At 47.0% G+C, this 15,306-nt stretch overlaps 1 protein-coding gene across 11 annotated transcripts in view; it reads left to right on the top strand.

Moving 5' to 3' along the window:
• RFFL (ring finger and FYVE like domain containing E3 ubiquitin protein ligase) overlaps positions 1 to 15,306 on the top strand; it is a 68,654-nt gene that overhangs the window by 39,836 nt on the left and 13,512 nt on the right. For 10 of the 11 annotated variants that reach the window (XM_061176335.1, XM_061176328.1, XM_061176327.1 and 7 more), the window contains one exon: positions 10,084 to 10,271. The exons of the other annotated variant lie outside the window; for it this stretch is intronic. In XM_061176335.1, coding sequence (XP_061032318.1) covers positions 10,092 to 10,271 — 180 coding nt within the window. In that variant the 5' untranslated portion in view covers positions 10,084 to 10,091. The remainder of the gene's footprint in view (positions 1 to 10,083; positions 10,272 to 15,306) is intronic. 11 annotated transcript variants of the gene reach the window in all.

Raw genomic sequence — 15,306 nt, 5'->3', positions numbered from 1 at the left:
AGGTTAGCTACCTTTTTTAAAAAAATAAATTTATTTATTTATTTATTTATGGCTGCGTTGGGTCTTTGTTGCTGCGCGCTGGCTTTCTCTAGTTGCCGCGAGCGGGGGCTACTCTTCGTTGTGGTGTGCGGCCTTCTCATTGCGGTGGCTTCTCTTGTTGCGGAACATGGGCTCTAGGTGCGCTGGCTTCAGTAGTTGTGGCACGCGGGCTCAGTAGTTGTGGCTCACAGGCTTAGTTGCTCCGCGGCATGTGGGATCTTCCCAGACCAGGGCTTGAACCTGTGTCCCCTTCATTGGCAGGCAGATTCTTAACCACTGGACCACCAGGGAAGTCCCGCTACCTTTGTTTTAGATAAAGAACTTTTTCGTAGTCACTTTATGTCACTGTAAATATTGGCAAAATGCTTTGGGCCCTAAGCAGAGATAGCTAGTACTTGCCTCATGGGCTGTATTGATAAAATATGGACTGTTTCTCTGACCTCGGCTTGCTTGTTCATTCCACAAGTTATTTGGGTGCCTGCTATGAAGCGGCCCTGTGCTAGATGATGCGGATAGAAAAGTGAAGACAGATGAGGTTCCTGCCCTTGGAGGTTATACTGTAAACAGACAGATATAATTACAGATCATGATCGTTTTCCCAAAGGAAACTGAAAGGGCAGTGAGCGAGTGTGTGACTGGGGAGGACTCCTCTAAACAGGTGACACTTGAGCAGAGACCTGAGGATGAGAGGAGCAGTAGCGGCAGGGGAGCAAGTGCAGGGACCCCGCGGCGGGAGGGAGCCTGGCGTCCTTGAAGAACTGAAAGGTCACAAGGCGTGAAGCTTAGTAAGCAGTCAGGAAAGTAGCAGGACATGAGTTGGGGAAGTGGGCCGGGGCTGACGGCATACATGTGGTCTTTTAACTGTGTAAGGAGTGGGATTTTTTTTTTTTTAACATCTTTATTGGAATATAATTGCTTTACAATGGTGTGTTAGTTTCTCCTTTATAACAAAGTGAATCAGCTATACGTATACATATATCCCCGTATCTCCTCCCTCTTGCGTCTCCCTCCCACCCTCCCTATCCCACCCCTCTAGGTGGTCACAAAGCACCCAGCTGATCTCCCTGTGCCATGCGGCTGCTTCCCACTAGCTATCTATTATACATTTGGTGGTATATATAAGTCCATGCCACTCTCTCACTTCGTCCCAGCTTACCCTTCCCCCTCCCCAAGGAGTGGGAATTTTTAATTCTCAAATGTAATGGGAGTCCATGAAAGAGCTTTAAGTGTTTTTGTCCGGGAAGGAAGAAAGAATTGTGGAGAAAGAACTGGAGAGAGGCAAGAACTGAAGCTGGGAAACTAGTTAGGAAGCCGTTCTCTTGTCCAAGAAGCTATGGTAGACCCTGGAAATGCAATAGTACACAAAGTCCCTGCCCTTATGGATTTTAAAATTCTAGTTAGGGAAGGCAGTTAACAAGTAAGCAAGTAACACCAGCTAGTACTAAGTGTTAGGCATGAGATTAGAAAGTGACATTTAAACTGAAGGTGAATGACGAGAAGGAGCCAAGCACGTGATATTCTGGGGAGAAGAGTCCAGGCGGAAGGAACAAACAGCAAATTCAAAGGGCCTAAGGAGGGAAATGTGAGTAATAGATGAGAGATGCGATCTAGACCACTGTCCGGGGCAAGGGAGATGGAGATGGGCACTGACGAATCTTCAGCTTGAGAATGGTGTTTAAAGCCACCTGACTGGGGTCTCCTCAGGAGAGAGAGTGTGGATGGAGAGGACATGGAAGACAACCTAGGCACTGGCAAAACTTAAGGACAGAGGGAGGAGGGCAGCACGGAGGCTTTGAGGCAGGAGGAAAACCAAAAGGGTGCAGAGTTCTGGAAGCTAAGAGATGCCTAGAGGGGAGAGCTTTTCCAGGAGGAAGGATGGGTTGCCTGTGTCCAGCCCTGCTGGGAGGTTGAGGAAGATGAAGCTAGAGAGTGTCACTCAGACCTGGCCACGTGGAAGTCCCGGTGACCTTACAAAGAAGAGATTAGGCGGAGTGATTGAGTCAGGCTAGACTGGAGAAGGTTGAAGAGTGAATTAGAGGTTGAGGAAGTGCAGTCGAATATTTGGAGAAATTGTGATGTAGAGAGCAGAGAAAAGGACCTTTACTGAGGAGTGGCGGGTGTGGAGTCAACATGTGGGGTTTTTTGTTATTTTTTATTTTTATTGTTTTTTACAAATTACAAGTATTTTATTAGATGCTTTAAAAACCCTTTTTATAAACTTTAAAATATAACTAGAGAGGGACTTCCCTGGTGGTGCAGTGGTTAAGAATCCGCCTGCCAATGCAGGGGACATGGGTTCGAGACCTGGTCCGGGAAGATCCCACATGCCGCGGAGCAACTAAGCCCGTGAGCCACAACTACTGAAGCCCACGCGCCTGGAGCCCGTGCTCCACAACAAGAGAAGCCACTGCAATGAGAAGCCTGGGCACCGCAACGAAGTGTAGTCCCCACTCTCCACAACTAGAGAAAGCCAGCGCGCAGCAACGAAGACCGATGCAGCCAAAAAAAAAAAAAAAAAAAAAAATATATATATATATATATATATATATATATATAAAACTAGAGAAGTGTACAGATTCTAAGTGTACAGTTTGATGAATTTTCACAAAGTAAACGTCTATATAACCAGCACTCAGATTAAGCAACAGAACATTACCAGAAGCCCCCTTGTGCCCCCTTCCATCTACTGTCGGAGGATAACCCCTGTGCGATTTCTAGCACCATATAGTAATCTGCCTGTGTTGGAATTTTATATAAATGGAATCATTTAGTATGTATTCTTTTGTGCCTATCTTCTTTCACTCAGCATTATAAGATTCATCTTTACCGTTGCATGGAGCAGTAGTTTGTTTATTCTCATTGCTGTATGAATATACCTTTATTTCTCCATTCTACTGTGGATCGACATTTGGCTCTTTTCCACCTTGGGGCTATTACAATAGAACTGCTGCAAACATTCTTGTATACTTCTTTTGGTAAACATGTTTCTGTTGGGTATGTACCTGGAAGTGGAATTGCAAAGCCCTGGGGGGTGTGTGTGTGTGTTTACAAAGTGGTTGTGCCAGTTCATATTTTTTGCCAGCAAAAAATCCTTGTTAACACTTGCTAGTATATGTCTTTTCCATTTTAGCCATTCCAGTGGGTGTTTGGTGGCAACACATTGTGATTGTAATTTGTACTTGCATTATGACAAGGAAGAGTTTTTTAAGTCTGGGAGGTCCTGGAAAGTGTCTGTGTGCTGATGGGAAAGCTCCAGTAGAGGTGGAAAGCAGACGCTCAGAGGGTAATAGGCTGCAGGGCAGACAGACTGATTTTTTTTTTTTTTTTTGGTGGAATCGGGAACACTTCTCTTGTGGCCTACGGAGTGTAGGCTTCAGGGTCTAAGCGACTTAGGTTCAAATTCTGGGTTCACTGCCCTCTAGCTATGACCTTTATCGAGTTAGTTAACTTCTCTGAACCTTGGTTTTCTTACCTGAAAATGGGAAGAACTAATCTGCCTTGCCAGATCGTTGTGAGAATCACATGAGATAACATTAGGTAGTACCTAGCTCAGTGCCTGGCAGATAAGAAGCTTTCTTCCAGCAGAGTATGGCTACTTTCTTCTTTACTTCTCAGAATATGTCATTACTTGTACAATTATTTCAAAGAGACATGGCTAAGCCATATTGATAGGTTTTTCATAGCATTTCCTTTCAAAGCCATTGCATTGCAGTTCCTTTCAAAGTCATCCTTTAATTGCTTTTTAAGGATGATATACAAGATGAAGCAAAGCCCATTCTGTATTAATGATCCAGAACGTGGAACACTTTCCTTTCTGCACTTACCAGCATAGATGCTTTTGATAATTCCAGCAATACAGTAGTGACAGTAGGCAAACCACCCTCAATAAACTGGAGATGATTCTGTAAGGCTTGCAACTAGCCATTTTCTGATTTGTCATGTTATAAAGGTACTTCTTTGAGGATTGGGGGCATTTTAATTAGGTTTTTTCCAAAGGATTTTTGTAATGTCTTATACGGTGGGTTCACCATAAGTATGTTAATTCCAAGATGTTGCTGTCTCTGCATCCGGGTAAAGCCTGTAGCTTGGCACACAGAGCAGTTCACTAAAATCAGAACAGTTTGGATGAGAATCTTGGGGGCCTCAACTTTAGTGCCTTAGATTTTGGTGGTTAGCAAGGTGGTTTTGGAGTTGCATTGCAAACTCAGAGATTTTACTAAGATGCTGACATGCTGACCTTTTTACTCCGTGGGTCCATTCTGACCCTTCTTCTCTCTTCCATGGGAAAGTCTGTGACAACCACTGATCCACTTAAAATCATTTGTCTTGAGCAGGCAGACAAGTAGAGAAGTGATTGTTTTAAAATTACTTAGTACTCTAGGACTTAATAGGGAGAAATCACAGCATCTGCCCTCTTGCCTCTAACTATGGCTGTACTCAGCCTACCTGGAATAGGTCACTTATCTTATCCTGTTCTTAGCACTGTAATTTTCCTGTTCAACAGTGTTCAGTCTCCCAAGAAATACCAGCTTACTTATCAAGCTGACAAAACCCCATGTGCGAGCTAGCCGTTCTTGCCTCATACCACTGGGTCCTTCCACAGGGAATAGTACATTTTCTTGTTCACCCCAGCCCTACATCTCCCGTCTTCTTTACCCTTTAGGCATATTGGAAGAGGAGAGCCTGGCAGATTTCAAACAAATGCAGTAGGAGAGCAGTCAGACTGTATTTGAAAATTATATCGCCAAGTCCCATCTTCTCTGAAGAGGGTGAGGGAAATTGGCGAAGGAATTTTCAAGCCCTCGGCGAAGATTTGGTGATAATTTTCTTTGCAGATCAGAAAGAGGTTTGCAGATCAGAGAGGGAAGTTTTTCAAAGTTGTCAACCTAGGGAGAATTCTTTATACATCCCACAGTTGGTTGCACTTTCAGTCCTTAAGTAATAGATGCCGCACGTGTGTCTCTGTTTAGGGCTGATGGATGCAGCATCCTCCCCAAAGAAGAGTGTTATTTGTACGGCAGCGTTAAAATGACAAACTCTTTGCTTTCACTCCCTGAAATAACCCTGAGTATAGTTCTCATTTAGGCTTAGGGCTTTCCAGTTTGGCAAGACCACATTAAGAAATGTGTCTTTTGGTAGTTAAATATGTGTCACAAAGAGTAGAAGCCTAGTCTGCTGACTTCGGTGGGCCTGTTCTGTTAGGGTGGGCAGGTCTAAGGTATTTTTAGCACTGGAGACTCTTCCCCAGTGACCCCTGCCCACACACCCACATCCCCAGGAGGAGGCTGCATTCTCCACCCATACATGGGGCCGGTGGAATAACCAAGGGGCACATTTCAAGTCTTCCCACACAGCCAGGTCCTTGTAAGAGTAGCCAAATACTCCAACAGGCTGACGGTGTTTCTTTCAGAGCTGTTCAGAGGAGGCAGGCAGTTAAGTTTAGAGCCAAAGTTAGAGGATGAAAACAGTGCTGAGGAAGACAGGTCCTCTTGATTCCCAGCTAAGGAAAAGCTTTCTTAGCTTCTGTACCAGGAGGGCCGAGTTGAGCTGTATATATCGTGCCTGACTGGGCCCAGAGTCCCCGGGGGCAAGGACCTTGTGGAATTCACTTTTGGTCTCCCCGGTGCCCAGCACATCTGGTGCTTCCCAAGTGCTTGTAAAAGCACATGAAATGAAACAAGGTGCAGGTGGCCGGCTTTCCAGAGTTCCCGACTGATGGTGCCTTACCGAGTGGGTCTGCCCATTCCGTGACAAAGTCCTTACCTCTTAGGGAAAAAAATTGCAACACGTGGATTCCCCTTGTGTGGAAGAAAAGTCTGTTTTCTTCTTGTGGTTAAATATTCCATTCTTCCATCTCTCTCTGCTAATGCCGTCAGCCTGTCTTTGGTTCCATCTGTCTTCACCTCTGTTCCACCCTCCGGTGAAGGAGGTCTTAGTCCGTCCCCACGTCTCGTCACTTGGTCACTTTTCTTCCCACTCCTGGTCGTCGCTCCCATCATTCATTGCCAGCTTCCCTTCTTCTTTCAGCTCTTAGTCTTGGGGGGTTTCCTCTGTGGTCTATGAATATGTCTACATTTCTCTTATCTCGTGACCTCTGCTGCCTTCTCTCTTCCCTTCGCTGTCAAAAGTTTCTAGAAGGAATAATTTATCCTTAAAGTCTGGCAGGTCCTCACTTCTCATTCACTTCCCAACCTGTGGTTACCGGTCAGCTTGTCTCTTGCTAAACTGCTCGGGCATGGAGCACACTCACAGTTTCCTAAAACTAGGTCCATCGCATTCTTCCGCGTGTTCTCCTCTCTGGGTCATTAGACAATGTTGAAAATTTCTTTTTGAAATTCAAGACGCTGTTCCTGTTCTCCCACCTCTGAGCATGCTTCGTTCCTTCCCCTGTGCTGGTTGGTTCCCCTCTGCTTGCTCTTCAGATCACACGTTTCCGAGGGCTCTCCCAGGCTGGCTTCTCTTCTGCCCCAGACTGTCTAATCAGCCTTCTGGCCCTCTCTGGCTGTACATACTTTCCAGTAGGCGAGGATCCGCAAACCTTTATCTTCAGCCGACACGGTGCTGTGCATACATCAGCAGGTCCCACAGGTACAAAACTCAACTCAGAATCTTAACCTGCCCCGGCTCCCCATTTCACACACAGACACATGCTTTTCCCGAGGGCTTTATCCCAGTCAGCCATTCCACTCTCTCTCCTGTTGTGTAACTCAGAGAGCCAGCGTCTTCTCTCCCCTCCCCCCCCACCTCTTCAGTTCATTGCCACATCCTGCTAAATTTGTCGCAGATCTAGCTGTCCCTTTCTCTTTTGCCCATATCCTCATATCTTTCTTCCAACCTGCCCCTCTCGGATTTGTCCTCCACACCGCTTACTGCTGTAAGTGGCCACTCTAAAATGCAAATAAGATAACAAAACCTGCTTGCCTGAACCCTTCATTGTGTCCCACTACCTATAGGATAAAGTCCAGACTCCTTACCATGGAATACAAGGTTTTTTTTTTTTTAAATGGCTGCTTGTTTACTTGCTGTGCTCTCAGCCACCCCTACCCTTACCTTTGACCCAACCAAGCATTTTGTAGTTTCTTTAATGCCCTGGTGCATGCTCTTAGTTTGTTCTTGAAAAGTCTTTTTGCTCTTGACTTTCTGGTCCATAATAGCATTACCGACCAGGGTTCTCGGCCTCCTTTATCAATAGAAATCGATAAGAGGCCAGATGAGAAATTCAGGCAAAGCTTTACTGGGGCCCCTGCTGCAGCAGGGGGGAGCGAGAACAAGCCGCAGGTGCCCTTGCTTGCTCGCTTGCTGAGCAGGGGTGCGAGCTGTCTCCTTATATGGGGTGAGGGTAGGAGCAGGTCCAGGGGTCGGACTGGAGGGGTGGCTGACGTGGTCTGCCCACCCCTCTGGTGGTGTTGTGGGCAAGGGGCATGCGCAGTGCCCTGCTTGTGCTCCCTGCCTTTGCTCCGGGCTCTTTAGAAGTGGCAGTTGGGTTTTTGGTCTTTTTGTATCTTGTTGTCCATAATTTGCCCCAGTGCATGCACGTAGTTATTTTTAGTACCTTATAGTTTATTTGTATTTTGTTGCTCCAGGAGACGTTTGTCCAGGTGAAGCATGGCAGCAAAGGGTCCCGGGGTCCCAGCCTGTCTCAACAGGATATGTCTTCCCTGGTCACTCCTCCACCCCGAGGAGCTGGTCATTGTTCCCATCTTTGTAACCCCCCTTACACTGCACAAACCTCCGTTAAAGCACTGATCACCCTGAAATTTCAATTTTTGGTTTTACATTTCTAGTTCCCCTAACTAGACCATGAACTTAGGTAATCGACCATACTCACCTAGCACTGGAGACAGCAAGGCATTGGCTCCTCTAAGGGCTGCACGCATGAATGCGTGGAGGATTTGACAAGTTAGTGAACCACCCACAGCTTTGTCTCAAGGCTGCTCTGCTATTCCCCTTCCCCTGACCTCACTTAGTTAATTGACACATCCTGCTGATTCTGTCAAAGATTTGTCCACGTTTGGGACAAGCCCAGAAAGGCAAATGGTAATTGTGAAATCTCTAGGTTTACTTTTTACCTGTGCTGTCTCAGAGAAATTGCAGTGAAAGCATTGTTAACAATGCTAGTAGCAACAACTAAGGTTTATTTAGTGCTGTACAGCCTGGAGAATGTCAGATGAGAAAAATGAAGTACAGAAAGGCTGTGACTTGTTAGAGGTAGGTAACAGCCCAGGTCTTCAGATTCCAGATCCTCTGATCTTTGTATTATTACACACTGTTTCAGATGCTTCCATCAACAGGTGATTTAAAGAGTTACAAACTTCCTCTTTTGGAGGGCTACTACTCTGCTGTTGCCTGCAGTCTCTTGCCAGCAAATAACTCAGTTCTTTAACTGCTCTGGGCTTCATTATTCCGTGTGAATTCGTAAGGCAGATGAAGTCCCTGTTTTCTGGGAATTGAGAGTCTTCAGACAAGTCATAGTGAGTCAGAGAGAAATGTTTTTGATGTGAAGGAAATGGAACAAATGTGTGGTTAGTTAATCTTTAAATATTGTATGTGATTCATTCATTCAGTGGTACTTGTTGAGCCACCCTTCTGCTGGGCACTGTATGACTGTCATGGTCGCTGCTCTCACGGGGGTCATAGGCCACCGGGTGAGACAGGTATTAATCAGACATGCCTGCAAAAGTGAATGCATATATTATTGGAGGCGGTGTTGGGAAGCTGGAAAGGCCCTGGAGTAATCACGAGGCCGAAGGTTATAGCTGGGTGAACCAGGAAGTTCCTTCCTCCTGCTGGGCCTCTTTCTTTTCCTCTAAAAAATAACCAAGGTGGAACCCGTTGGCGTCTTAGTTCCTTCCAGCTTACTACGTCTTTGAACTCTGATCTAACAAAGGCACTTTCAGCGAGTCAGGAGGCAGAGCAGAAAGTACCATTCTTTTGTGTGAACTGATTGTTAATACACAACATGTTTCAGTCGTTATCTCTGTAAGCAGAGTTCAGGCTCACAGTGTCCATCCTGACTACCTTGGTCTACTGAGAAAAGCACATTTTACTTTATTACAGCAGCGCTTGGCATTTTAGTGGACCCCGTTGCAATGTTTAGTTTATTCTGACATTTGAGAGATTGGATCCTCTTTGTTCTGTGATCTCAAAAAATCATCAACCCCCCAGCCCCTAATTCCTGTATTTGATATGTAAAATGGAAGTAATAACCCAAAACTTCTTAATAAGCCCGCAGAGGCACTGATTCAGCAAGGAAGCAAACATTTGTGGAGCATCTGCTGTGTGCACGACACTGCTGAGTACAGAACAGACATGAATAAGAAGTGGTCCCTGCCCTCAAGGAGCGTATGGTTTAGTGGTAGAAAAAAAGCATAACTATTACAGGTGCCGAGGTAGACGTTGATGTAGGGCTGGACGTACAGATGTAAGAGCTGTGCGTAAATTCTGCTGGCTGGTGGGAGGGGAAACCAGGGGGCAGCGTAGTATAGGGAAGAGAACGTTAGGTTTAGAGTCAGAAGAGCTGGGTTTTCAGAATCTCCGTTCTCTATATATTAGTTGTGTGACCTTGATTCCTTTGAGCCTGGGTTGCCTCATCTAAATAAAGGAAGTAATGATCCTTCCGCCCCATGGTCAATATGAGTGTGGAACTGTACACGTGTGTATGATAGAGCTCTATCTGTCTGAGCTCTAGGGGCAAGGTCATGTTCCTGAATAAAATGGCTGTTAGGCCACTTGTCATTGCTGAGACAAAAGATTTTATTTGAAGTAAAGCTCTCAGATTAAACCCAAACAGGCATCAGCAACCTTTCAAAGGTAGCGTGCCGGCTGTGCTGCCTGTGCCGGCCTGTCCTGCAGGTCAGGCGTCTGTGCGCACCTTTCCTGTAACGGCAGCGGGCGTGGTGCAGGAGGCAGTAGGAAGTAGAAAGTGGCCCCCGAAAGCCCATCCTCACCTTGACGGTGATGTGAGGTGTGCTCACCTGTGCCCTCAGGGGACGCCGTCAAGGTGTGTCTTAACTCTGACCTTTCCCCCTTTCTCCCTCGTGCCAGATTTTATCATGTGGGCAACCTGCTGCAACTGGTTCTGCCTGGATGGACAGCCTGAGGAGGCCCCACCGCCCCAGGGAGCCAGGACGCAGGCCTATTCCAACCCTGGGTACAGCTCCTTCCCTTCCCCCACGGGCTCGGAACCAAACTGCAAGGCCTGCGGGGCCCACTTCGCAAGCATGGCCAGGAAGGTGAGTGTCGACCTCTCGGCCTGCTCGGCTGCTGTAGCCTCAGGCCCTCAGGCAGGTCTGCTGACCCTTCCATGGTGCCTGTGCAAAGCTGGCAACCCAGAGCTGTCCTTTCACAAAAGTATTAAAACTAACCAAGCAAAAGCAACACATCTTGGCATAGATTTGGAGCCAGCTAGATCTGAATTCTGATAGCAGCTCAGCCACTTCCTAACTGTATGACTTAACCTGTCTTGAGATTCATTTTCTCCGTCTATAAAGTAGGGATATAATAATTGTACCCAAGTCAACATCTCGCAGCGTTGTGGGAATAAAATGCGCTAAGCTGCGAAGGGTGCCCGGCGCGATGCTTGGGGTGCAGCAGGCACTTGCTGTTGTTTCTTTCATTAGCTGCCGTCGTAAAAAGCCTGGCTGCAGGTGAACTTGTTCTTTTTATTGAAAACAGTGTCAAGGACATCTCAGGTACATCAGGACCCTAACAAGATGAAGAATGGAGCTTATTTACTGTTGCCATTTCATTTGAAATGCATGGTAGCCGTGTTTTCCAGATTAGTGAGCAGGAGATAAAATCACTGGCTGGGCCATGGTGTACGGGTGTGGGCCATCCCTCTGTCTGTGGTAAGCACGCCTGGGGCCGAAGGTGAGCCCTGACCCGGAGAAGAGAACTGCTGCATCTGTCTTCTTCCGCAGAATGAGAGGTTTGCAGCCTAGAATGTGACGTTAAAATGATGATAATGAGAAATTTGAGAGGAAAAAAATACTTTCTAAACCACCTGCTGTATGCCAGGGACTATTTTAAGCAATTTATAGAGTTTTTGTTTCATTTAATCCTCACAGTAACTCTATGATGTAGGTTTTAGGGTCCCTACACTCCCACTTTACATATGAGAAACTAAGGCTTAAAGTTTAACAGGTAAAAAGGAAACTGTCAAGTTCCTGACAGCACTGGAGACATTAAAATACTCATTCTTTCCCCTCTACTTAAGTAGCGCCCCAAGATCACCTGGTTATTAAATGGCAGAGCCAGGATTCAAACATAGGTCTTTGACTCTCAGGCTTTCTCCCAGAAGACAGTCAGCATGTCAGAATTTCTGCAGCTCAAAATGTTGACCAGCCACCCCTTTGTAACTGTAAGACGACGGAGGATTGGCATTTTGCCTTGTAGGTTGTATTTTGCCTACACCTCACTGCAGTGCGGGGAAGGTGGGCACGTAGCCAAGCTTTGTTGTGGTTTGCTTGGCTGCCCCAGTCACTGAGAGCTCAACCAGAGAGGCTCCTGCAGGCCAGGGGGCTGTGGCTTGGTGGGCAGGGGTACCTCTCCTTTTATACGTAGGCTGAAAGGTTTAGTCCATGATGGAGACTGAAGTGGCGAGTAGGAGGAACTCGGGGCCACGTGGCCTCAGTGCTGTCGGTGGTGGAGACGGTGGGGTGGAGTTAGGGTCTGAGATGAGATGGAAGGAGGGCTGTCGGGTCCTGGTCATGTGCCTGGCACTGAGCCTGGTATTTCATATGTGTTGTCTCACTGAAACCTTACAACAGCCTATGATGTGTGTACTACTATCATTTGTTCCCATTTTACAGATGAAGAAATTGTTCCCTTTATCTAAGGTAGTAGTTTCAAGGACTCCTCAAGTACGTCAAGAGTCTGTTGGACGTCAAAGCTCGTGCTGTTTTCATTGTTACATTGTGAGAAATGCTAGGAACAACCAGCTGAAGTGGCAGAGTAATTGGCAAGAAAGGAATAGGGAAAACCCTCATTTAAATGAGGCAGCATGGGGAATTCCCTGGCGGTCCAGTGGTTAGGACTCGTCGCTTTCACTGCTGAGGGCGTGGGTTCAATCCCTGGTCAGGGAACTAAGATCCTGCAAGCCGTGCGGAGTGGCCCCCCCAAAAAAATTAATTAAAAAATAAACAAACAAATAAAGGAAGCAGCATGAATTTGCAATAGGTTTGTTGGAAACCACCCCCCCACCCCCCCTTTTTTTTTAAAAAAGTCAGTTATCCTCTGGAGTGGAAATGGAGAGAAAGCACAGAGAGGACGATGGTGGTGATCCAGGCTCAGGATAAGCATGTCGAGCACATTGGAAACTTGAGAGAGCCAGGGGATCGAGCGAGTTCTTGACATTGTTCAGCCTGAAGAGAGAACATGAATGAACAAGGAAACCGCCCCCAGAGAAAGGAGAATGATGGTTGGGTCAGGGTGGGAAGATGCTTTATTGTCTTTATAGTGGTTATCACCACCCAACATACATGTGTTTGTGGATTGCCTGTCTTCTCAGATGATACATAGGATAAGGGATTTTGTCAGTTTTGTTCACTTTTCCCCAGTGTCTAGAACAGTGACTGACACGTGGTAGGTAGGCAATAATATTTTAAAAATAAATGAATGAATGAACGAATGGACTGCTGAGTTGAGAGCAGTTTGAAAAAGAGGAAGTAGACCAGAGAGTTTCTATTTTCATCACTTTATGGCTGACATTTCCATGCTGAAGATTTTCACTGAGGGCCCGGTTCTGTCCCAGCAGCATGCTAGTAGCTGGAGGTTACAGTTTTGTGGAGAGAATACTAAGACATAGGTCTTTGCCTTAGGGAGCTTACTGTCTGGTCGAGGAGGCCCACCTTTACAAAGAACTAATAATAGTCAATTGCGTAAGTTAAGTTCTAGGGCATCAGGCATTGTTGGTAAATTGATAATTCTAGCTGGATGAAGGAAAGTTTGTTGATTTGCAAAGCAGTGGCTGAGGTAAAAGCACCAGATGTGGAGCAAGTTCAAGGTGGACTTGGGAACTGTGAGTGGCCTGTTTGGCCAGAGTGCAGGGTACCAGGGAAGTTAGGGCAGCAAGGTTAGGATCAGGTGGTAAAGGGCCATGACTGCCATGGTAAGGAGCCTATCGCCACCAGACAACAAGGAAGCATCAGAAAGATTTTGAACAAGGCAACAACCTGATCGATCCCATTTCAGGGAGCAGACGTGGCTTCATGAGGAGGGTAATTTGATGGAGCCATAGGAGTAGCACTTAGGAAGCTCCTGCACACCTGGCGGGAAGTTCCCAGAGCCTGGTGTAGGGTGGAGGCCGAGATTGATCGAGGTAGCTTCCATTTAGTGAGCAACTCTTTGTGCCAGACCTTGTGAAGAAGTGGCTGTTAACCCATTTTACAGATGAAAAATTTGAGACTCATACAACAGGTACTTTAGCTACTAAGATACAAGGGCACGCAGCTGATGAAGACAGATGAAACGGAGGAGGAGGAGGAGGTCAAACTAAAGAAGGCAGAGAATCGGTCTGGGTGCCTAGGAGCCTGACAGTGATTAAAATAAGGAATTTTTTTCCTATTCAGTGGTTCAGTGGAAAATACATTATTCAGTATCTACTGTGTGTCAGACATTGCGTGGGCTAGGCAGGCAGAGGTGAAGAAAGTCATCCCTCCTTAGTAGGGAATTTTGCACTTGTAATTTCATGTAATTTCATGTCAGTATTTTCCAACTGCTCATTGGGTACAAAGTCCAGAGAGCACTAAGGACTTTGTAGAGAGGACGTAGTAAGAAAGATGGAGCCCCGCCTTCCCAGAGTTTCCAGTGTCAGAGAGAAATGGCAGGCTGGGATTTGCCACAAGCCTCGTATCCCATCTGTATTGGTAACACCTACATATGGTCTAGCAGCAGCCCTGACAATTTTGGAGGAGTTTGGCGCCCAGCCTCTTGAGCTGCCCAGGTTGAGGAGGAGGCGGGGGAGGTGGCCTGGCAGGGAGGTTGTACTTGGAAACGTGGAAGAGATACTCAAGTCTCAGAGTAGAAAGGGGGTGGCTCCTAGGTACTGGCCCGCGCTCGGAGATGAGGCACGGGGGAAAGGGAAAAGGAGGTGACGATGTTACTGTTAAGTGCGTTGCGCGCCCACCGCCTGCTGAGGTTTGCTGTGCCTTAGCTCATGTAGTACTTGAGTAGTCCTTCGAGGTAGGCTGAGCTTCCGACTTTACAGGTGAGAATCTGATGCTCTGGGAAGTTATCTGTTTTGCACAAGTTCCCTTAGCTGGGACGTGACCAGCTAGGACTTAATCCTAGTGTGTCACGCCTCGGGCTGCCCCTTTCCTCCCGGTGGGCTGCAGGAGGGGATGCTTATGGGCAGGATGGCTAGGAGGAGGGGCTGGTGGGCTGAGAAAGTGGGCCCGCCCTGTGCCAGGGAACACGGCTGGGGAGAGGGTAGAACAAGGAAGGGTGGATTGGCAAAGGCGGGTGCCGCTGCCAGCCTCCCGATGCTGGTGTTTGCCTGTGTTCCTGGCATTTGTGCAGGCTCGTCAGCTCCCCTAGGTCACCTTTCATGCGACCTCGTGAGTCAGTTTGCACCATTTGCTAGAATGTATACGTATGTGTTTCCCTTGCTTGTTCTGCCCACATTTGTTGACAGCTGCTTTTTCCTTCTCCTTTGTTCTCTCCTGCCTCTGCAAACTGGGGTTTTAGCCTCAAGAGAGCGCTGTCTTACTCTTTCCTGTGGGGTGTGTTTCAGATGCCGATGCCGGGACTTGAGAGTCCCTGGCGAGCCGGGGGTACGGAGAAGCTGGGTTGGTTGCTGCCTTTGCATTCTGATCTTGCATCCAATACGCTGCACACCTTTGAAGAAGAGAGTTGTTTAGATCTGGCTGATTGAGCAACTCGGGGCTTTTTAATTGTGTCAAGCTAGGTCTTATCAAACTGCATTGACTTAAGTAATGTTCCACGTCAGGACCTACAGCTTTATTACACGGAAGCCTCGTCATTTCACTGTCATCCTAAGCACATCTCATTGCCCAACAGAAAAGCTTTAGATATGACTGAACCCCCCATACCCGGAAACATCCAGTTTCCACCTGAGTGGCTGCTGGTCCCAGAACCCTTATGAAGCGAGTGCAGCCATGCGTCCTTTCCAGTCAGTCGCTGAACGTTTTATTGTCTGGTTATAACTGTGTAGAGAATAAGGGAGCCTGATGCGTGTCCTTCCCCAGCTTCTAAGTATCACTAGTCAAAACGATGGTAAACATTATGCTTGTTTTCCTTTACTGCACG

The sequence above is a fragment of the Eubalaena glacialis genome, chromosome 19 (assembly GCF_028564815.1).
Source record: "Eubalaena glacialis isolate mEubGla1 chromosome 19, mEubGla1.1.hap2.+ XY, whole genome shotgun sequence".
NCBI classification, from domain to species: Eukaryota; Metazoa; Chordata; class Mammalia; order Artiodactyla; family Balaenidae; genus Eubalaena; species Eubalaena glacialis.
The sequence above is the reverse complement of the archived record's forward strand: the minus strand, read 5'-3'. Positions and strand labels throughout refer to the sequence as shown.